Source organism: Mizuhopecten yessoensis, unplaced genomic scaffold (genome assembly GCF_002113885.1).
Source record: "Mizuhopecten yessoensis strain PY_sf001 unplaced genomic scaffold, ASM211388v2 scaffold11133, whole genome shotgun sequence".
Classification (NCBI taxonomy): Eukaryota; Metazoa; Mollusca; class Bivalvia; order Pectinida; family Pectinidae; genus Mizuhopecten; species Mizuhopecten yessoensis.
The window spans coordinates 2,035,855-2,060,710 of NW_018408896.1; the positions used below are offsets into that span (position 1 = coordinate 2,035,855).

General features: G+C 38.0%; 1 protein-coding gene across 1 annotated transcript; it reads right to left on the bottom strand.

Moving 5' to 3' along the window:
• Window positions 1-3,134: 3,134 nt before the first annotated feature.
• On the bottom strand, window positions 3,135-22,086 carry LOC110466396. The gene is made up of 4 exons (XM_021522849.1): window positions 21,981-22,086; window positions 15,278-15,386; window positions 12,057-12,168; window positions 3,135-4,156 (listed from the first exon to the last, which is right to left on the bottom strand). Exons 2-4 carry the CDS (start codon window positions 15,377-15,379, stop codon window positions 3,891-3,893), a joined length of 480 nt encoding a protein of 159 aa, XP_021378524.1. The 5' UTR covers window positions 15,380-15,386; window positions 21,981-22,086; the 3' UTR covers window positions 3,135-3,890.
• Between the last annotated feature and the right edge of the window lie 2,770 nt (window positions 22,087-24,856).

Consider the following 24,856-nt stretch of genomic DNA (forward strand, 5'->3'; position numbering starts at 1 on the left):
TAGTTAAAAGGCTGCAATTTCGGTAAAAAATATAATCTATTGATCTCATATATTAACTAGTGCTCAATGTTGTTATTTAAAGTAAAAGTACTGTCGCAAAAATTAATGTTGTACTGTACTCTACTCTGTGATATTTATGTATTGTAATATGCCTATATTTTAACTGAATAAATATTATTATTATTAAGAAATAATAAAGTATGTACACATACAGATAAAAACATTATAATTGTGTTTGTGTTTTCATTGATAGTTAACCCTCAAGCTCCTCAGTTTCAAATACCTTTGCAATAGTGTTTTCTACTTCAGTGTTTAATTTGATTTAATTATTTAGAGAAAAGAATTAATTAAAAAACTTATTGAATAGCATTCGAAAAAATAGGTACAATATTAACTAATAATAATTTAGATATGGGAGGAGGGTATTTGATGTTTTAACAGAGTACACTGTACCTCGGAGTAACCCGGAGTGACTCAATTAAAACAACAATTAACGGGATTGGTCAGAGGGTGTGATAAATTGGACGAATGAATAGCAAAATCTTCACATATCATTTGAATTTGAATGATACTTTCAACCTTGAGACCAGCATCGACGAAATGTTTAGAGTGCGACAGTGTGATCCGACCTGCACAGCATGCAGTTAGCACTGCAGTGCGATGACTGTAATAGATGGCAGCATAGAACGTGTGGTACCGGTAAGTGTCACATAAATACCCAATTGATACATTACCGTGCATGGTAAGATAGAATGATTTTATATAAATAATAAGAAGACATTATCTTACTGTTGTATAATTGTTTTTTTTTTTAATTTAGTAATCGTCAAATTAATCATTACGTTGATTGTATTTTTTTGTGGTATTTCTTTATACTTAATAATTGATATGTTCATATATATATACGTTCCGTTATACTTATCTATTTATTGAAATATGCATCAATGTTTATATCTTTATTCGTCCCGTTATACTTATCTTATAATTATAATGGTCATATATATATATATACGTCCCGTTATACTTATCTATTTATTGAAATATACACTAATGTTCAACAAAATCAATGTTCATATATATATACGTCCCGTTTTACTTATATTATAATTATTATGGTCATATAGATATACGTCACTAAACACAAATAACAATTATCTTATTGGAAATAAATTGAATGCTAACTTAATTTAAAATCCAATCAAATTGTATATCGCGATTTAAAAAGTAGGGCCGTTTCAAATGGAGCCGTTTTTACAGTAGGGCCGTTTAGGTCGGTGGAATAGGTCGAACATGGGGACAAAATTACTATGTTATCAAACTCTTCTAATTTCAATCATCAATGTCTCTTGTATGATAGAAAAAAAGTACTGAAAGATTCCCTTTAGGGAAACAAATTGAGACCATTATTAAATTTGGCTTATTTTTCTCCTTTTCTCGCCAAAAATGAAGAAGGAGAATATATCGGTTAGATGAAAGAATATTCAGATTTTTGATATTTTCTTTGATATAAGAGTGCTGTAAATATGTTAATTTATTACACATAACTCTATATCCTACTTTGACAAAATTAATTGGATCTGGTATTAGCATCATATTTCAAAATCCAAGATGGCTGACAATATCCGGATAAAACCAAAAAAAAACCCAACATGGTACGAGCCCACTTTGGCCTGGTGCAGGTATATTATGATAATATAATATATTGTAATTATACAATATATAGAGAATAATACATGCCTTTTTTCATATCACACCCATTAAGCCTATAAAGCCGAGACTGTAATATCAGCCCAAGGGCCGAAGGCCCGACGGCTGATATTGGACGAGGGTTGATACTGGGTGTGATATAGAAAAAGACGTGTTTTATTCTGGTTATTACATACTTACTAATAAAAACTTATATTTATGATCTATTTTTCTTTAAAAATATTGAAAAAGGAAAAAAATCCAAAAGGGGTGTGATACGGGTTTTGCGGGCTGATACAGGTTTTGGGGTGTGATACGGCGGGGGCTGATACGGTTTTTTGGGTGTGATACGGCGATGGCTGATATGGGTTAGAGCAATTGTGTCGTATCGCATTCACAAAAAAACCCGTATTTATTAGTAAGTATGTAAAAAATTATAATAATAAACTTACAGAGGATACAGTTAGTAGCAGCAAGCATGCAATCCCCATGAACAGGATGGTGAAATAATACTTTCTCCAGAGTAGCTCCTAAGCCCTGTACGCACTTTTCAAAAAAAAAAAGGGTCTCTAATATAAATCTTTCGTCTTTGTCATATACTGATGCCTTCATTTCTGTCTTTTCAGGACTTGCTATACAATAATGATTGGTCAGCACGTCCAAGATTGTGATTTCCCTCATGTGCCTGGTGGTCTGCATGAGGGATGTTGTGTGATTTGCCGTGATGCTTTGGGGATGACAAACAAAAGGTTTACAAGAAAGGACTTGATACTCTTATTCGTGTCAGTAGTCTGCAAGGGGACAATGATTTGCATGAATATTTACTTAAAAGTCAGTCTTCACCTATCGGAAATGTGTTTGTGCATAACTTCAAACGATGCAGAACTAATTATATACTAGGGAACCCGAGGGTGACATGAGAAGGACTAACAGCACAGATAGTGAGAATGCCAGCTCAACAGCCAAACGTTTTTGGCGAAAGAGTTGAAAAATAGGCCAAATTTAAAAATGGCCTCAATTTTTTTCCCCAAAGGGAATCTTTCAGGACTTTTTTTTCTATCATACGTGGGACATTGATGAGTTGAAATCAGAAGAGTTTGATAACATAGTAATTTTTCCCCAAAATCACCCTGAAACGGACCTATTTCAGCTATTTCATTGGCTCTGAATAATCTGAAGATAATCAATGAACTATTCTGAGATCAAAGCTGGTACGATTCACTGTTTTGCTGTCGTGTGATTCATATTTATCTTTTATTAGAGCATTATTTGGAGGTAAGCAGGATTCGGTAACAGAACCAGTATCATCCACGCGGCAGGGAATTTGATTCTGCCATGAGAAATTCAAAAGATGCAAAGAATAAACTATATGTGATACCGAAAGCGGGTCCATTGGAATTTGCAGATGATTGTAAAACTAGCTGTAAAATTAATATCAGACGATATTATAATGTTTATACGTATGTGTTTAATATCATGCATAACATCACATCTCCCGCATCCTCTGAAATTCCAAGAGTTTGGCTAACTTACGTTCTTTGCACTCTTGGAATACTAGCTTTTTATGAAAAAATTGAAACCACACGGTAAGCTATTTCAGTGATTTCAGGTAAAGATAACTTGTATAATCGCTAGGCTGTCCTTTTAAGATTTCAAAGGAGCGACAACCGACTTTTAAACTAGTAAGTAGCTCTATACCGCTACCGCGCAATTCTGTTGGTGTACATCGAAGGATCCATCTAGTCTTATTGTCTCGTCCACAAGGTACAGAGCCTTCCATTTTGTCATGCCAGATTGCAGGGGCGGATAACGTAAGTGACCTCAACCACTGGCATTTCGAGGTTGATCTCTCTGTGGCAGTGATATTTCTAGTGATAATGACATACTTTTTAGTTTTTGAGTTGTAAAATTTCATTAATTTCCCGTCGTAGAAATAGGGATACAGTGCTACTCTTAAACTGTTATATGGTCTTTGTATTTATCACCAGGTATAATCAAATCATCCATGGATCGTTGTGGAAATATCATTTGTTTGTTTTTTTATGTTCATCAACTTGAAATACAAGTAAATTTAACAAAAATTTAGACCTAAAAAAGAAATATTCGATTTCACGTACTTTTTTATGTTTCGGAAGGCTTCATGCATTGAAAAAGATATATATACTTCTTGATTAGCCGCCATCAAAGTATGATTTATTGTGTTCTTATGAGCAAATTCCTGTCGTTCCAAGAGGCGTCCAGGTACAACCGACTCCCGTACATGTAGCTGCGTCTGAGAAAGTTGTACATTCGTATTTGCATGTGCCTGTATCCCACGTGCATTGTGTGTTCTGTGGCACTGCCTGGCAAGTAGCTTGCGAAGTGAATGAACCACAGCAAAACACGCCGAGTGTAGTAGCCGTAGGCAGGCTGGGGCAGACCTCCTCGGTATTAGTCGTCGTGGACGTCCTGAATAGCAACAGCACCAAAACTACATAGAGAAACAAAAAGTGGTTTTCTTAAAATCATATCTCTATTATTAGCAAAATAACATCTTTCGATTAAATTACTTGATATCTTAATCTTGTTATTAATGAGAAAATATCAATAAAATTGAGGCGAACATAGATAATTTAGATAATATAAAAATGTTTAAATGAACGAAAAAACTCAATATCATACAAGGACGTAGTTATGCGATACATCTCCCAATAAATACACACAAAATAAACACCAAAAAACCAACGGGTGAATAAAAAAAATAACATCAATATATACATGTTCGTGTATTATGGTAAAATATATAAATGGTCGAGAAAATATTAGAAAATGATATATGATCGAAGTTGATTGTATCTATTCTACCAAATGTAATTGCATTTTTTCTGTCTGCTCTAGCGTCTATAAGACAACGTGATCTAGACCAGCAAAGTCTGCAAACATTTTTCACGTGATACTTAGTTTTCATTTGATTATCAACCCGGTGTCACAGCACTCCCACTGTGATGTGTATGTATGCAGAAATGGCTATCTTTGGAGATGACAAACATTTTCTACATTGTAGTTTTATTTCTATTGTTTCGTGATGATGACCTGTTTTTAGCTTCACTCATTCAAAGCTGAGTAGTAAACAAACATGTTTATAATTAAGTCCCGCAAATAAAGTTTGGGAACATATTGTTTTTGCTCCGTTTCTTCTTCTTCTTCTTCTTCTTCTTCTTCTTCTTCTTCTTTTTATTATTTTATTTCCTCCACTTTCTCGAAAACCGTAGGGCGGAATTCAACGAAACTTTACATGAGTGTTCGTGTATGACAGGCGATGCGGTGCGCAAGTGTATTTTCGATTTTCGATCGGCCATCTCACTGGTCAGCCGGACGCCGGCCTCTGATTGGTCGAAATTTAGACATTGTCCGATTTTGATGAAATTTGGTGCATATGTGTAGTATGGTACTACCAAAATAATTGCAGTGTTTATTTTGTGATTAAACAAAATGGCCGCGATTTCCTGACCTCTGAATGGTTGAAATTTAAATATTGTCGGATTTCGATCAAATTTGGTATGTAGGTCAATCATGAGACAATGATCATTTCCGTAAGTTAGATTTCACATTTCAACAAAATGGCCGCCGTTTTTTTCCTCCGATTGGTCAAAATTTAAATACTGTCCCATTTGGATGAAATTTGGTGCATGGGTGTAGTATGGCACTACGAATACAACTACGGTGTTTGGTTTGTGATTATGTTTTTTGATTAAACAAAATGGCCGCCATTTCCTGATGAGGGAGGAGTGCGCATGCGCGCAGGACCAGGTCGTTTCGATTCTAGGAGGAAAATTATGACCAAAATTTCTAATTTATGTACCATCTAAAGATGTGCCTCTGCGCTTAAAGTACTTACAATGGTTTATAACTTGTTAAATCGTGCAATAACAGATTCAGGATCTCGATCGCCGCAAATACCAACTTTTTTATCAAATTATCTTCGTGGAATCAACATTCCCGCCATATTGGAACTCTCCAGTTGGGAGTTACGGAAGGATGACAACAACAACAACTGAACAGTAGACTGCTGAAAGCTAGGTGAGGTAATATCATCAGCTGGACGCTGGTCCAATACAGTAAGTGTTGTCACTCTGACATTACTCAGAATTGCCGTAAACAACATGGCGCCCAGTGAATTTGTTATTCTCTTTATCATTATTCCATCGATGATCCTTTGTCGCCAATGGATGGATCCGAGCTCTCATGAATTTATCCAAAATAAAGCAGAACTAATACTAACGTGTAAAGTGAGTAACCTACATCAAGACCTGTGTACTAACACAACTGTACTAGGTTTATGCAAATTAACATCCAGAAACACCAGATCTTAACTTGTACATCATCCCCACACGTCTCAGCAAATATGATCGCGGTCGTGCTACATTTTAAACATACTATTGCTGTCAGGTGACATCCAGACTAACCCAGGACCTAGACAATCATCTGTTTATCCTTGTGGTCAATGTGAACACCCAGTTAACTGGAACCACAAAGCTGTATGCTGTGATGGTTGTGAGCTGTGGTACCATGCAGACTGCATGGAAGTCTCCTCATCAAAGTATGCAAATCTTGGAAAGTCCAGTGTTGCATGGGTCTGCTTTCGATGTGATCGTGTAAATGTAGATTCATTTACTTTCAACTCGTATGAACTTGAAGTATCAAACACCTACAGTGTTCTGGCAATAGACAACTCGATCAAGTCTTTAAATAGCTCATTCCTACCGAGTGTGTTCAGTAGCCTCAAGCCAACTCCTAATGTTTTAAACAACAAGCACAGTCTAAATAAAAGATCTGCCCACTTAACATCTCAAAGCCATTCAACGTCCGAGAGCAATTCCTTCATATCGAACTCAAGTGTGAGCTCCATACCACCATACAGAGACAGTACGAGTATCCCCAACACTGGGTCCCCAGTGTCCACCTCACATACAGACAGCTCTGCTTCACTTGGACACATCTTACCCCTAAAGCAGAACAACATGAGAACTCTCATTGTAAACTGTCAGAGTTTGAAGAACAAATCATCATACCTGAAGGCGGCGGCCAATTATATCAAACCTGATACCATAATTGGGACAGAATCATGGTTGGACTCGTCATCAAAGACAGTGAATTATTCCCCACTGGATACCAAACGTTTCAGAAAGACAGGAATCAGCACGGGAGTGGCGTCTTCATATCTGCCAGAGACCTCTACCCCGCAAACATCCTACCCACTACTGATACAAACTGTAAAATCCTTCTACCGTCAACCAAACTCACCTATAGACGTCTTTAGTGACCTTGACAAATCTCTGTCACTAAACGAGAACAGCAAAGAAAAGCACATAGTAATCGCCGGGGACTTTAATCTCCCAATTATCAACTGGTCTACAACATCTGTTATCAGTGGCATAAGCAATGTAGCATTTCATCAGGAATTTCTCGACGTCATGAACAACCACTCATTGACAATCACCCAGGACAAGCCGACACGAAATGGAAATGTTTTGGACTTGTACCTCACAAATAATCCCACACTTGTGAAGTACTCCCAGACCATTCCATGACATGGCAGAAGTGGATGGTGACATTAAACCAAGCCCAAGCCCAGGAAAGTCCAACTATATCGGAATGTCGACTGGCAAGAAATTAAGGATGCAGCAAAATTGGTCAGTGCTAGCATTATGCAAGACCCCAACGAGGACGTTAACAATCTCTGGCAAACTTTCACGGACGTTGTCAACAAAATTGTCAACGACCTTATACCATCTCGTCTAACATCTAGCAGACACAATCTCCCATGGCTAAAAAGGACACGATGCAGAGTTATTAGGAAAAAACACCGACTATACCGCAAAGCATGCAAAACAAAGAAAACAGAAGACTGGGCCAAGTACAAGCGGCATAATCATGAGACTCAGACACCCTTAAGGAAAGCAGAGTGGGACCATATCAACCACGTACTAGAGGCTAGCGTCGTAGAAAAGAACAGTAAGCCTTTTTGGACCTATATAAAATTAAAAAAACAAGATAACATCGGTGTTGCCCCAATCAAAGATGGCACAAGGCTACAAACTGACAGCGGATGTAACTCTGTGTTCACAAAGGATAAGAACGANCCCCCCCCCCCCCCCCCCCAAAGTGGCCCAGATGGAATACCTAACCGAGTTTTGAAAGAGTGTTGTAGTGAACTAGCACCAGGCTTATCCGTCATATTCGACAAATCACTCCGCACTGGTTGCAAACCATCAGACTGGGAATAGGCTAACATCACGCCAATCTACGAAAAGGTTAACCGCCACTTTGCCAGCAGTTACCGTCCTGTCTCACTTACCTGCGTCTGTTCAAAACTTCTCGAACACGACATTTGTAAACACCTCCTCATGCACTTAGAAAATAACAACATTCTGACGGAAGTACAACACGGATTTCGAACAAAACATTCTTGTGAAACCCAACTCCTTGTCACAACCCAGGACCTTCTTTCCCGATTCGACAAAAAGAAACAAATTGACATGGCTATTTTAGACTTCAGTAAAGCCTTTGATACGGTACCGCACCGACACATTTTGTATAAACTTGACAACTATGGCATTCATCCCGACATCATTCGCTGGGTTTCATCATTCCTGCAGGACAGAACCCAACGCGTAGTAGTGGAGGGTGAACATTCAGCATCAGTGCAAGTTGAGTCCGGAGTCCCCCAAGGGACAGTACTCGGACCACTCCTCTTCCTCTGCCACATCAATGACTTTCCACTAGCAGTGAAATCCACCGTCAGGTTATTTGCAGACGACTGTCTCCTTTATAGGACGATAAGAACTGTCAAGGATCACTTAGACTTTCAAGAAGCTTTAAAATCATTGGAACGATGGGCATAAGCGTGGGACATGTCCTTTAACACCAGCAAATGTTACATCATAAGGATCCATTGCTCAAAATCCCCATCAGCCGTTCGCGACACTCTCGGTGATACCATACTAGAAGAGGTAACTGACAACCCATACCTCGGCATCATCTTCAGCAACACCATGAAATGGTCATCACAAATCACCAAACTTTCCAACCGTGCCAACTCCACACTGGGATTCCTTCGGAGAAATCTGAAGAAATGTCAGACGGATCTGAAATTGTGTGCGTTCAAGTCCCTCATTCGATCTGTATTGGAGTATAGTTCCACCATCTGGGACCCTCACACGGACAAGGACATATGTACCATAGAGAAAGTACAAAGGCGTGCAGCAAGATTCATTCTGTCAGATTACCAAAGAGAAAGCAGTGTAACATCCATGCTAAACAGACTAGAACTCGAACCACTGAAAGACAGACGTCGTGAACACAGACTAGTACTGTTGTTTAAGATCATCAATGGGCTAGTAGCCATCACAGCCAGCCGTACCAGCACACGACGAAACAACAGTCAGAAACTACAACAGATATCGTGCAACACTGAGAACTACAGACAACCCTTCTTCCCACGTACACTAACCGATTGGAACGCTCTAAAAGAATCCTCCATCAGCGCAACTACGGTCGACCAATACCGTAGTAGCCTCAAAAACTAACTTTTACTCCACTCCTCCTCCCCGGATGTGATTTTCAATTGATGATTTTTTTCCGGAACCTTTCAGATACAGATACAGATACCTCTTCTTGGTCGAAATTTAAATATTGTCCGATTTAGATCAAATTTGGTATGTAGGAGAATCATGATAAAACATATTATTGAATATTATAGAAAAACACATTTTTCCCCAAAAAAATCTTATTATTTCAAACAATGTTTTAAATGTAAAAAAATAGAATTAAATTAACTTGTGGCAGGATAGTTTTCCGGGTCTAGTTCCACGTTAATGGAATGTTTCCTTTCTACATAACAACGATCGCTCGGCCCCCATTTCCTGTCCTCTGATTGTCGAAATTTAAATATTGTTCAATTTTGATCAAATTTGATCACTCGGCCCCCTTTTTCTGGCCTCTGATTGGTCGAAATTTAAATATTGTCCAATTTTGATCAAATTTAGTTTGTAGGTGTATCATATGACAATGATCACTTCCGTTGCTTAGATTTCACATTTCAACAAAATGGCCGCCGTTTTTTTCCACTGATTGGTCAAAATTTAAATACTGTCAGATTTGGGTGAAATTTGGTGCATAGGTGTAGCAAGGCAATATGAATACAACTGCAGTGTTTTGTGATTAAACAAAATGGCTGCCAATTCCTGGCCTCTAATTGGTCGAAATTAATAAAAAAAAATAAAAAAAAATGAAAATTGGTATATAGCAACTACACTTAGGCTTCTGATTTGTCGCAATTGAGAAATTATTTGATTTCACTTAAATTTTGTACGTATATTGTAGTTGTATTAAGGCTTTGCGAACCTTTTGTGATGCATCTTTGCGACTATGGGGGCAGTTTGGGGGACATCTGTAATGGTCCCCAATTACAATTGGTACTTGTTATGAATTGGTTTCCTCAAATCAAGATGTAACAAATGTTTAAAGAACAAGAGACCTCCGAGGACAAATATTACTGGTATGAGGTCCCCCCCCCCCCCCCCGTAGTATTAATTTGTTTATATGTCCAATCAATTTTATCTTGTTAATATATGTCGTAACCAAAACGCGCTGTTTGACACAACGATGAACTATAGTACTTAGTACATGTATGTACAAAGTAGGACCATAGGACAATAAAGGACCACCAAACGAGTTTACAAGTGCTTCCAGTATACTAGTATTACTTACTGGTCTGTAATTACTAAGTAACTTAATTTACAACGTGACTCATTACGGTATACTGGTATTACTTACTGGTCTGTAATTAATTGGTAACTTCTTTGTTTAAAACGTGACTCACTGCGGTATATTAGTATTAATTACTGGTATGTAATTACTAAGTAACTTAATTTACAACGTGACTCATTACGGTATACTGGTATTACTTACTGGTCTGTAATTAATTGGTAACCTCTTTGTTTACAACGTGACTCATTACGGTATACTGGTATTACTTACTGGTCTGTAATTACTAAGGTACTTAATTTACAACGTGACTCACTACGGTATACTGGTATTACTTACTGGTCTGTAATTAATTGGTAACCTCTTTGTTTACAACATGACTCATCACGGTATATTAGTATTAATTACTGGTATGTAATTACTAAGTAACTTAATTTACAACGTGACTCACTACGGCATATTGGTATTAATTACTAGTATGAAATTACTTAGTAACTTAATTTACAACGTGACTCACTACGGTATACTGGTATTACTTACTGGTCTGTAATTAATTGGTAACTTCTTTGTTTACAACGTGACTCACTGCGATATAATAGTATTAATTACTGGTATGTAATTACTAAATAACTTAATTTACAACGTGACTCATTACGGTATATTGGTATTAATTACTGGTATGTAATTACTAAGTAACTTAATTTACAACGTGACTCACTACGGTATATTGGTATTAATTACTGGTCTGTAATTACTAAGTAACTTAATTTACAATGTGATTCACTACGGTATATTGGTATTAATTACTGGTATGTAATTACTAAGTAACTTAATTTACAATGTGACTCATTACAGTATATTGGTATTAATTACTGGTATGTAATTACTAAGTAACTTAATTTACAATGTGATTCACTACGGTATATTGGTATTAATTACTGGTATGTTATTACTAAGTAACTTAATTTACAACGTGACTCACTACGGTATATTGGTACTAATTACTGGTATGTAATTACTGAGTAACTTAATTTACAACGTAGTACACTTACAATATACTGGTATTAAATATTTGTATGTAATTACTGGGTAACTTAGTTTTCATGTGACACAATTACAGTATATAAGTATTACTTACTGCATGGTATTTAATTACTTGGTAACTTTGTTTATAACGTGATTCACTTACAGTACATTTACATTTACTCTGCATTACCCCTATATTACACTATCAAGACCTGATGATCCGTGTTATGAGACCATACAACAGGCGTAGTGATATCTCCTCGGGACCAACTAACTACCGGATACATGTAGCTATGCCCCTCCGCACTAGCAAGCGGATAAGCAAAAACTCTCACTATGATTCAATAATATTCACCTTTTTATGTAAGACTACTATAAATTGTGAATTGAATTTATTGATTGATTAAATTATGGAAATAGTATCAATATTTTTTGTTTATTTCCACAAACTATATTTGTTAACATTCCGTGAGCAATTCCATGGAATTTTCTACCTCTTGTGAACTTAGAAATGGAAATTTCAAAAAAATGAAAAATGTAAATATAAGCATAAAACAGTATTCTGTTCCGTTTTACAGCATACACAGTATACTTACAGTAGATTGGTATCAGGAATTGGTAAGGCAGCCGATTGACGTAATATTGGCGCCAGCCAGATAGACGTCTCTGTTGCTCGATGACAAGCTGATAGTTACGGACTTGTGTCGCCTGCAATGGAAACAGTTATTAGCGGGTCACTATAGGGCGGGGAATCATGAATTTAAAACCAATATATTTTTACATTTTAACTAGTTACAAAATGGTGAAAATATAGTTAACATTGTTCTTTCATGAAAACATTACATTCATTTTCATACTAAATCAGAGTTTAGGGTTTGGTGTGAAGCAATGAAGAGTGAATGTTTAATAACAGTAGCCTTATCGCATTGTTCCATCGCAATACATCGCATTCCAGTATACTGGTCTAATGTATTTCTAGTATAGCTATTTACGAAATATATCAAAGACATTTTCAGCAATAGTGGAAACAATATTGTCATGCTATAATAGTAACATTGGATCTATCTTATCAAATCAATCGAATAAGTATCAGCCTCAATAATACAGGGTTATGCTCACTTACGTTCTCTGCACTGAGATTTATTTTGTGCTTGTGTGTTGACGCTGAGATTCATTGTGTAATTGTGTATTGACGCTGATATACCGTGTGTGATTGTGTGTTAACGCTGATATACCGTGTGTAATTATGTGTTGACGCTGAGCTTTATTTTGTGCTTGTGTGTTGACGCTGCGATATCTTGTTTGCGTGTGTGTTGACGCTGAGATACCTTGTTTGCTTGTGTCTTGACGCTGATATACATTGTGTGCGTGTGTGTTGAAGCTGATATACCGTGTGTAACTGGGTGTTGACGCTGAGATACATTGTGTGCTTGTGTGTTGACGTTGAGATTCATTGAGTAATTGTGTATTGACGCTGATATACCGTGCGTAACTGTGTGTTGACGCTGAGATTCATTGTGTAATTGTGTATTGACGCTGATATACCGTGTGAGATTGTGTGTTGACGGCTTGTGTGTTGACGCTGGTATTCCGTGTGTAATTGTGTGTTGACGCTGAGATACATTGCGTGCGTGTGTGTTGACGCTGATATACCGTGTGAGCTTGTGTGTTGACGCTGGTATACCGTGTGTAATTGTGTGTTGACGCTGAGCTTTATTTTGTGCTTGTGTGTTGACGCTGCGATATCTTGTTTGCTTGTGTGTTGACGCTGAGATACATTGTGTGCGTGTGTGTTTACGCTGATATACCGTGTGTAAATGTGTGTTGACGCTGATATACCTTGTTCGCTTGTGTGTTGACGCTGAGATACCTTGTTTGCTTGTGTCTTGACGCTGATATACATTGTGTGCGTGTGTGTTGACGCTGATATACCGTGTGTAACTGTGTGTTGACGCTGAGATACCTTGTTTGGTTGTGTGTTGACGCTGAGATACCTTGTTTGCTTGTGTGTTGACTCTGAGATACATTGTGTGCGTGTGTGTTGACGCTGATATCCCGTGTGTAAATGTGTGTTGACGCTGAGATACCTTGTTTGCTTGCGTCTTGACGCTGATATACATTGTGTGCGTGTGTGTTTACGCTGATATGCCGTGTGTAAATGTGTGTTGACGCTGAGATACCTTGTTTGCTTGTGTGTTGACGCTGAGATACCTTGTGTACTTGTGTATTGACGCTGAGATACATTGTGTACTTGTATGTTGACGCTGAGATACATTGTGTACTTGTGTGTTGACGCTGAGATACCTTGTGTACTTGTGTATTGACGCTAAGATACATTGTGTACTTGTATGTTGACGCTTAGATACATTGTGTACTTGTGTGTTGACGCTGCGATACCTTGTTTGCTTGTGTGTTGACGCTGAGATACATTGTGTGCTTGTGTGTTGACGCTGAGATACCTTGTTTGCTTGTGTCTTGACGCTGATATACATTGTGTGCGTGTGTGTTGACGCTGATATACCGTGTGTAACTGTGTGTTGACGCTGAGATACATTGTGTACTTGTGTATTGACGCTGATATACCGTGTGTAATTGTGTGTTGACGCTGAGCTTTATTTTGTAATTGTATGTTGACGCTGAGATACCTTGTGTACTTGTGTGTTGACGCGGGGATACATTGTGTACTTGTATGTTGACGCTGAGCTTTATTTTGTGCTTGTGTTGACGCTGAGATATATTGTGTACTTGTGTATTGACGCTGATATACCGTGTGTTATTGTGTGTTCACGCTGAGATACATTGTGTAATTGTGTGTTGACGCTGGGATACATTGTGTACTTGTGTGTTCACGCTGAGATACCTTGTGTACTTGTGTGTTGACGCTTGGATACATTGTGTATTTGTGTGTTGACGCTGAGCTTTAAGTCCCTGCAGGTAGTGCGTAAGAATTGTACCTGCTGCATGATCGTAAGAGGCGACTAATTTCGGGATCTTATCTTTTCTCTTCTTTCTAAACAGCTTTCTTCTTCCTAATGTCTCCCTTGAAAACGACCCCTGGCCGAGACATACCAGAGTCTATTTAAATGGTAGTTTCTACTCATGCTTAACGCTCAGTAATTAAGGAGTGGGACAACTGGTTCGCCCGTTGTCAGTATAATGTGACCGAGTGGGGTGTCCTGCTGGGTGTCTTTGGCAGTATGTTTCAATGAGGTAGCACTATAAAGTCGGCATCAGTTCCGCGCTATCACAAGGAGTCAAACACGAACATATCGCAGACTCAAAAAACACACACGCATGCATCTTGCACACAGGGGAGACCGTCCTTAAATGACCAAAGCTGTTGATAGGACGTTAAACAATACTCAACCAAACCAAACCCTGAGCTTTATTCTGTACTTGTGTGTTGACGCTGATATAACGTGTGAGCTTGTGTGTTGACGCTGAGATACCGTGTGAGCTTGTGTGTTGACGCTGAAATATATTTTGTGCTTATGTGTTGACACTGATATACCGTGTGAGCTTGTGTGTTGACGCTGAGATATATTGTGAGCTTGTGTGTTGACGCTGATATACCGTGTGAGCTTGTGTGTTGACGCTGCTATACCGTGTGAGCTTGTGTTTTGACGCTAATATACCGTGTGAGCTTGTGTGTTGACGCTGAGCTTTATTTTGTTCTTGCGTGTTGACGCTGAGATACAGTGTGCTTATGTGTTGGCAATGTGGCTTATTTTTTTATCTTGGCACTTTTGTATATACTATTAAGTTCTTCTTTCGGTGTGTTTTATTTGATCATTAACTTGTCTTTATGATGGCTTACCTGTATCTGTACTTCCAGTGGATCAGTTGGACCCTGGCCCGCCACCCAGATAAGCCCCATCAGGAGCGTGACCGAAAGGCCAAACCACACTTTTACCAACATGCTTCCTCTACAAAAAACAACAGATTAATAATTAATACGTGTTTATCACTGACAATATGTTTATAAGTCTGAACGTACCATAGTGTGTTATTTATTATTATAATGCTGCTATTAATGTATACGTTTTGAAGTAATTAACTCTAAGGAAACAATTGGGAGTCCACCGTGTTCAACTTAAACCGCAGTCGCGTCCTCTCTCGTCATATTTGGGAAATTATAAAATGATTAAAATGAAACTGTTCCTGGTGACCTTTGGAAACAAACTTAGAGACATCATAAAAGCATTGACGGCGTGACACATTTCCGACTCTTTAAGTCTGTACCGATAGGTGCTCACTGGTAACTCTGCATTTCGTGAAAGTCGAATGACCTAACAAGTAATTACATATCTTTGACTAAATAAATATCCTATACACTAAGTCTATCGATGCTTCTTTAGATACGAAAAATTTCATAACATTATTCTTAACCGATTGCTTCCCAGCTTTTAAACTACAAATAAACACAAAAATAATCATTCCGAAATACTGATAAATGAAACAGGAGACGGTAATGCCTCAGAATTTCATAATATTTAATTGATTAGATCTTGCATATAAAATGGATTGGACAACATGTAAAGTCTATTATATCCATGAAAACTGAATAAAAAAATGGTGTGGTAGTAAGCATCGAAATAAAACACACACAGTTATTATATAGACTATAAATATCACAACTAACAGCCTGGAGTTGGTACTGGTTTGGGAGTACGTTGTAACAGTGATACTGGGGTGGCAGTACGGTGTAACAGTGATACTGGGTTGGCAGTAGGGTGTAACAGTGATACTGAGGTGGCAGTACGGTGTAACAGTGATACTGGTTTGGGAGTACGGTGTAACAGTGATACTGGTTTGGGAGTATGGTGTAACAGTGATACTGGTTTGGGAGTACGTTGTAACAGTGATCCTGGGGTGGCAGTACGTTGTAACAGTGATACTGGGTTGGCAGTACGGTGTAACAGTGATACTGGGTTGGGAGTACGGTGTAACAGTGATACTGGGTTGGGAGTACGGTGTAACAGTGATACTGGTGTGGGAGTACGGTGTAACAGTGATACTGGGGTGGCAGTAAGGCGTAACAGGGATACTGGTTTGGGAGTACGGTGTGCCAGTGATACTGGGGTGGCAGTACGGTGTGCCAGTGATACTGGTTTGGGAGTACGGTGTGCCAGTGATACTGGGGTGGGTGTACGGTGTAACAGTGATACTGGGGTGGCAGTAAGGCGTAACAGTGATACTGGTTTGGGAGTACGGTGTGCCAGTGATACTGGTTTGGGAGTACGGCGTAACAGTGATACTGGGATGGCAGTACGTTGTAACAGTGATACTGGGGTGGCAGTACGGTGTAACAGTGATACTGGGGTGGCAGTAAGGCGTAACAGTGATACTGGTTTGGGAGTACGGCGTGACAGTGATACTGGTTTGGGAGTACGGCGTAACAGTGATACTGGGATGGCAGTACGTTGTAACAGTGATACTGGTTTGGGAGTACGTTGTAACAGTGATACTGGTTTTGGGAGTACGTTGTAACAGTAATACTGAGGTGGCAGTACGGTGTAACAGTGATACTGGTTTGGCAGTACGTTGTAACAGTGATACTGGTTTGGCAGTACGTTGTAACAGTGATACTGGTTTGGCAGTACGGTGTAACAGTAATACTGGTTTGGGAGTACGTTGTAACAGTGATACTGGTTTGGCAGTACGGTGTACTAGTGATACTAGGATGGCAGTACGGTGTAACAGTGATACTGGTTTGGGAGTACGGTGTCACAGTGATACTGGGGTGGCAGTACGGTGTCACAGTGATACTGGGGTGGCAGTACGGTGTAACAGTAATACTGGGGTGGTAGTACGGTGTAACAGTAATACTTGGGTTGCAGTACGGTGTTACAGTGATACTGGTAGCAGAATACAGTAGAAGGTTGTGGCCATGGGTGATAGTTTGGTTAAATGGCTTAGCCCTGTATAATGATATGTAAAAAAACATGTAAAAATTAAACTGTACTAAAATTGGTATAAGCATGATAAAGTGGGCTATGTGAGCTTCACATTTGTAAAAAAAAAACCAACGTTTTTTTGTTCGAGATCAATTTTTTTGCCATAATCCGAAAGGGTGCCTACACATGAAAAGCTAGCTTTACAGGAGGTAAATTTTTGACAACAACACACGACGCAAAATTGCAAAAAATCAAGTTTGACAACTTTACTGGGACCCAGATAATTCTGCAACTAAGTAGGTAATCGTTAATTTCAGACAGAACTTAGGAAAAAAATAACTAGTTGCGGGGGTCAAATTTTGGGTCAAAAAAAGCAATTTTTGGCATTTTTTGGTAATTTTTGATGTGGTAACCATGGTTTTCACACAAGTGACATACATAGAAAAAAGAGGTTTATACACTTCTCAGTATTTTATATGTAATGCAGTTTACAAATATATATACATGTATACATGTGTTGTGTAGGGTAAATCCGCTGTGTTTACATTTCCTCGCAAGTGCCTTGTTTATCAGAGTCGGGCCATTTCTACTGTATACTGCTACCTACTGGTTTGGGAGTACGGTGTGACAGTGATACTGGGGTGGCAGTACGGTGTGACAGTGATACTGGGATGGCAGTACGGTGTAACAGTGATACTGGTTTGGGAGTACGGTGTGACAGTGATACTGGGGGGGCAGTAGGGTGTGACAGTGATACTGTGGTGGCAGTACGGTGTGGCAGTGATACTGGTTTGGGAGTACGGTGTGCAGTGATACTGGGGGGGCAGTACGGTTTGCCAGTGATACTGGTTTGGCAGTATGGTTTGACAACGATACAGGTTTGACAGTATGGTTTGCCAACGATACAGGATGAGAGTCAGGTTTGACAACGATACTGGTTTGACAGTATGGTTTGCCAACGATACAGGATGAGAGTAAAGTTTGACAACGATACTGGTTTGACCGTATGGTTTGACAACGATACAGGTTTTGCGGTATGGTTTGACAATGATTCAGGTTTGACAGTATGGTTTGACAACGATACAGGTTTGACAATATGGTTTGACAATGATTCAGGTTTGACAGTATGGTTTGACAACGATACTGGTTTGACCGTATGGTTTGACAACGATACAGGTTTGACAATATGGTTTGACAATGATACTGGTTTGACAGTATGGTTTGACAACGATACAGGATGCGAGTAAGGTTTGACAACGATACTGGTTTGGCAGTATGGTTTGACAACGATACTGGTTTGGCAGTATGGTTTGACAACGATACAGGTTTGACAATATGGTTTGACAATGATACTGGTTTGACAGTATGGTATAACAACGATACAGGTTTGACAATATGGTTTGACAATGATACTGGTTTGACAGTATGGTATAACAACGATACAGGTTTGACAATATGGTTTGACAATGATTCAGGTTTGACAGTATGGTTTGACAACGATACAGGTTTTGCGGTATGGTTTGACCATGATACAGGTTTGACAGTATGGTTTGACACTAATACAGGTTTGGCAGTGGCAGTCCGGTGTGCCAGTGATACAGGGGTGGCAGTACGGTGTCACGGTGATACTGGGGTGGCAGAACGGCGTGACAGTGATACTGGGTGGCAGTACGGTGTGGCAGTGATACTGGGGTGGCAGTACGGTGTAACAGTGATACTGGTTGGCAGTATATACAGTGTCGCGGTGTTTAAGCACTAAAACGGGACACTCGACATATACAGTGTCAAATGGTCAAATGAATATTAGGCTATATGACAGCATATTTAGGGGCCCAATAGGGGAAATATAACAATTCTTTAAAATCCTTCTTCTGTAGGAAGAAAAGGATTTGTCCATAGTTGGTCTGAAGCTTCCTTGGGTGAAAGGGAACACATTTTGTATAAACCGTGGGTCTTGCCCCCCATGAGAATTAGGGGTGGGGCCCAATAGGGGAAACATAGCAAATTATTCTTTAAAACCCTACTTCTTTGTAGGAATGAAAAGATTTTGTCCATAATTGGTGTGGAGCATCCTTTGGTAAAGGGGAACGAAATTTGAATAAGCGGTGGGTGTGGCCCCCCTGGGACCTGAGGGGCGGGTCCCAATAGGGGAAATAGAGGTTAAACCTTTATAATCCTTCTTCTACCATAGGGTTTAAGGAATATTATCCTTATTTAGTCTGGAGCATCCTTTGGTAAAAGGGGACTCAATTATGTATAAGCAGTGGGTGTGGTCTCCCAGGGGCATAGGGGTGGGGCTCTGTTTGAAGTTTGTTCTCGCTATATCTCAAGTACTGGATGGATCTTTCTGAAATTTCATATGTACTTACAGCACCTACCATGGAGTGCTATATCTTTACTTCATACAAATTATTTTAAATATATTCAGGTGAGCGATACAGGCCCTCTGGGCCTCTTGTATTAATTAACAAATATTTATTATATATAAATTAGCATATATAAATGGATAAGATAACAGGCTAGGACTATATCAATCTTCTCCGTGATGGTGTAAGTATGACATTATATATATATATGTGATTAATAAGCTATTTATATTATTGTATTACACTCAATTGCCAACTTACACTCTTTACACGCTCATGTCAATACTCATTCACTATATAATAATATTATCTAAATTGACTAGCAACTAGCAACAATTATGTTGGAGCTAGGTTAAATTCAGAAAATAATTCATTTAATTATATGTACATGCAGAAGAGCATATATAATGGTTTGATAATATTTAAACATTTAGTTACATCATCCTAACCGTTTAGATGCAATAATGTACTTTTCAACATTAGACAATATCAATATATTTATTTCAGGAGGTAAGTCAGTAATTCCAGATGTCAAATGATGAACATTTATATGGCCAACTCTGGTATAGAGAATTAGAGTAATTTGGACAAGAGAAGAAGAGAAGAAGAAATGTTCAGAATTTTCAATTGGATGGCCGCATGAACAGGAAGAATCAGGAGATAGATGGTCAGCAAATTTGTCATAATTTAAGTCACTGGCATTATTTCTAGCAATGATAATGGTTTTGCAGTATGGTTTGACAACGATACAGGTTTGGCAGTATGGTTTGACAATGAAATTGATTTGGCAGTATGGTTTGACAATGATACTGGCTTGGCACTATAGTTTGACAACGGTACTGGTTTTGCGGTATGGTTTGACAATGATACAGGTTTGACAGTATGGTTTGACAATAATACAGGTTTGGCAGTATGGTTTGACAACGATACAGGTTTGGCAGTATGGTTTGACAATGATACAGGTTTGGCACTATAGTTTGACAACGATACAGGTTTTGCAGTATGGTTTGACAACGATACAGGTTTTGCAGTATGGTTTGACAATGGTACAGGTTTGGCAGTATGGTTTGACAATGATACTGGTTTTGCAGTATGGTTTGACAACGATACAGGTTTTGCGGTATGGTTTGACAATGATACAGGTTTGACAGTATGGTTTGACAACGATACAGGTTTGACAGTATGGTTTGACAACGATACTGGTTTGACAGTATGGTTTGACAACGATACAGGATGAGAGTAAGGTTTGACAACGATACTGGTTTGACAGTATGGTTTGACAACGATACAGGTTTGACAGTATCGTTTGACAACGATACATGTTTGACAGTATGGTATAACAACGATACAGGTTTGACAATATGGTTTGACAATGATACTGGTTTGATAGTATGGTTTGACAACGATACTGGTTTGACAATATGGTTTGACAATGATTCTGGTTTGACAGTATGGTTTGACAATGATACTGGTATGACAATATGGTATAACAACGATACAGGTTTGACAATATGTTTTGACAATGATACTGGTTTGACAGTATGGTATGACAACGATACAGGTTTGACAGTATGGTTTGACAACGATCCTGGTTTGACAATATGGTTTGACAATGATTCTGGTTTGACAGTATGGTTTGACAACGATACTGGGTTGACAATATGGTTTGACAATGATACTAGTTTGACAGTATGGTTTGACAATGATACTGGTATGACAATATGGTATAACAACGATACAGGTTTGAAAATATGGTTTGACAATGATACTGGTTTGATAGTATGGTTTGACAACGATACTGGTTTGACAGTATGTTTTGACAACGATACAGGATGATAGTAAGGTTTGACAACGATACTGGTTTGACAGTATGGTTTGACAATGATACAGGTTTGGCAGTATGGATTGACAACGGTACAGGTTTGGCAGTATGGTTTGACAACGATACTGATGAAACAGAGCATTATATCTCTTTTTTACATATAGTATGTTCTTTTCAGATAATGAATGAAATCTCGTTAAATACAGTCATATCTCACAAGTATGCCTTCAGTAAAATACCGATATTTTACAGTACAATATAAACATTATATTTTATATTATTAAATTAGTGAAATATATCACTTTTATAAGATTAATATATATTTCACATACAATGATATAATACAAATATTCTTGCATATTTTCTCACCAAAATAAATTATATAGAGCATGGGAACTATGTAATACATGTATATAAGATGTTGGGAAGTCTCACCTTTTGGCTTAACGTGTTCCTTTGGCCGTTGATTTCCTGCGAAATGATCCGTTTCTGTTAGAGAGCAGATGTTATAGCCTGCAGTCAGCCACGCCACTGGACCGTGACTTCCGGGTAGGACAGTAGCCCGTGGTCAGTCCGCCTGTCAGCTCAGTTATAAACGGGTCAGGCATTCCGTTAGTTCGGGACTGCACTATTATTGTTTATCATGTATACTTATGTAGGTACATGTGTTATGTGGTACAAATGTGTATTTATTTCTACTGATAGTGATCTCCTTAATTTTCTCTTCTTCTTTGGGTGAAAGGCGCCGTCAATCTTGAAAAAAACATGCCTTTATTGTGTTTGTTGGACTGCATAGCGTTAATATATATATATATATTCGTATGGGTCAAAGATGTAATATAGACGGTAAAATCCCATATAACACTGGATCCTAATGGAGGTATGTCCGTAGGATACAAATTATTTAAAATAGTATATGGGGCAAAGAAGTAATTCCAACAGTGTGCACAAGTTTAAGTTGTCAAATTTTCGGAGCGATCCGCTCCTTTATCAAGACACAGTGAAGCAGAACAGTTACATGTACATATACATCATATTACAAGAAGATAGAACTGATTATAAATGAAAATAAAAGCTATTATATTAAAAAAAACAACACAATAGTCCCCTCGGCTAAAGACAGTCTTTAGCCGAGGGGACTATTGTTTTTTTTTATACATACTATTATTTCAACCGCAATAAAACTGAAAGTATGGTCCTTACAAGAAAGAGAACGACAACAGCTCATCCTCCCCTATTTATCAATGATACTCGAATTCAGCAAGTTCAGCAACACACATCTGGGTGTAACTATTTATGAAAACTGTTCTTGGCATGTTCACATCACTAATATCTTTGCCAAAGCATGGAAAAGGCTAGGCATTCTTAGATGTTTAAGATTTAAGCTGGATCGAAAATCTTCAGAAATTATGTATTTTTCATTTGTACATATACATTTTTCATATGTGTATCTTGGAATATGCCGACATAATTTGGGGTAATTGTACCCAACAAGATTGTCAAGAACTTGAAAAACTTCATATTGAGGCAGGCAGAATTGTGACTGGACAACAAAATCTGCATCGTCTAACTCAATTATATTAGAAACAGGATGGGAAACATTGTCGCATAGGCGATGCAAGCATAGAATGAAACTTGGTACAAAATATGCAGAATGTGCTTCCTCCTGTGATAGGAGCTGTCCGAGGTCACAACTTAAGAACTAATTTGAATATACATCCACCAGCAAGTAGAAATAATGTTTATATGACTTCTTTCTTAACCACTGCCATTAGGAATGCCATACCTAATAATATAAGAATTTCTCCATCTCTGTATACTTTCACAAATTACCTTGACAGAGAGCGTATTAGTAAACCACCATATTAGCATGCTGGTCATCGTACTTCATACAAGACTTCGTTCACCTGTGTACTTATTATAGGTGATATATGAAATAGATATTGTTAAACCAAATCTGCGTAATATTTTGAATGGCAACTCACCGCAACTCGTCAGTGTTCTGCTGTTTAGTTTGAACCTATTATAATGCCATATTTCAGCAATGGGATCAGGAAAAACAATGCAAAACTTAGCGATGTCATTTCCGTGCTATCATATAATATCTTGTAATATGTGCTTACAGAAATATTATCAATTGTGAAGTTCAGTGACAGTAAATAAGATATCAAAATAGCAAAATGTGCGACCGGAGACTGCTCTAGCTCCGGAAACCGTTACCGTCACTTCAATTCATAAATTAATTCACTGCTCACAAACTATGATCAGCGAGGGTAGGTAATATGAATTACTATTCTAAATCAATACATAGGCTTACAATATATGAATGAGTAGATATTTGTCCAAAGATGGTGTTTTAAAGATAAGTAGAGATATCATCTCCTTAAGGGCCTACTCTTTTGGTCGATAAGTGGTATATTTATAAAAGGCTGGGTACTGTAGCATGTATTTAATGTCATCAAAACCTTCGCCATTGATAACTATTATAAAAGTAGGTCATATGGAAAAACTTCAAATAGACGTTACCTTATTTGTTTCACTATGAATATTATCATTCTCTATTTTGTGGACAATTCCATCGTGAAAAACTATAACTGGTATTTTTAACTGCCTCTGGTGTCACCCATCATCGAAGTACGGTGGCTGAGTTGTATCATTTGTGACTAAAAAAAGACGAGAATAAACAAATCTGCACTCTCGTTGTTTCGTATTTTCGCCCCGAAATAGGATAATTAACCACCTTAATTTAATTTTTTCGTAGAATTTAAAGTTACTGCATGGCACAAATAAACCACCGTCGTGCAGTGATATGGGTTCTTGAATCAAGGGGTTATGATTGACTTAAACCAAGGGAACAGTTATAGCTCTATAATCAAGACTATGATCAAAATCACTTCCAGAGTTCAGACCCAGACCTGGCATAGATCTCGGGCAATATACAATGTCGAGATCGAGTATTGTTGTCTAAAATTTAGGATCAATCAAGGACCACTGCTGTCGTTATAAATATATACATTAATATACATAATATATTAATTATGTAAATGGTTAACGTATGACGACAAATAAACATATATTCTATTTTCAGATGAAGTGTTTATATATATTTTATAACTTATCATTTATTGATTTATAGAAATGCGATGCGCTTGTAAGGGTACCACAAGTTTCTAGATTTTCAGTAGGTAGGCGGGCGGTGTGTGTTTGTTTGTGTTACAAGATCCTAAATTACATTTCATGATAAATATGTTTTCCCTATTGTTAGTGGTTCCAACAATCGAAGATTGAGATTGTTTCTATAGGCAATACCA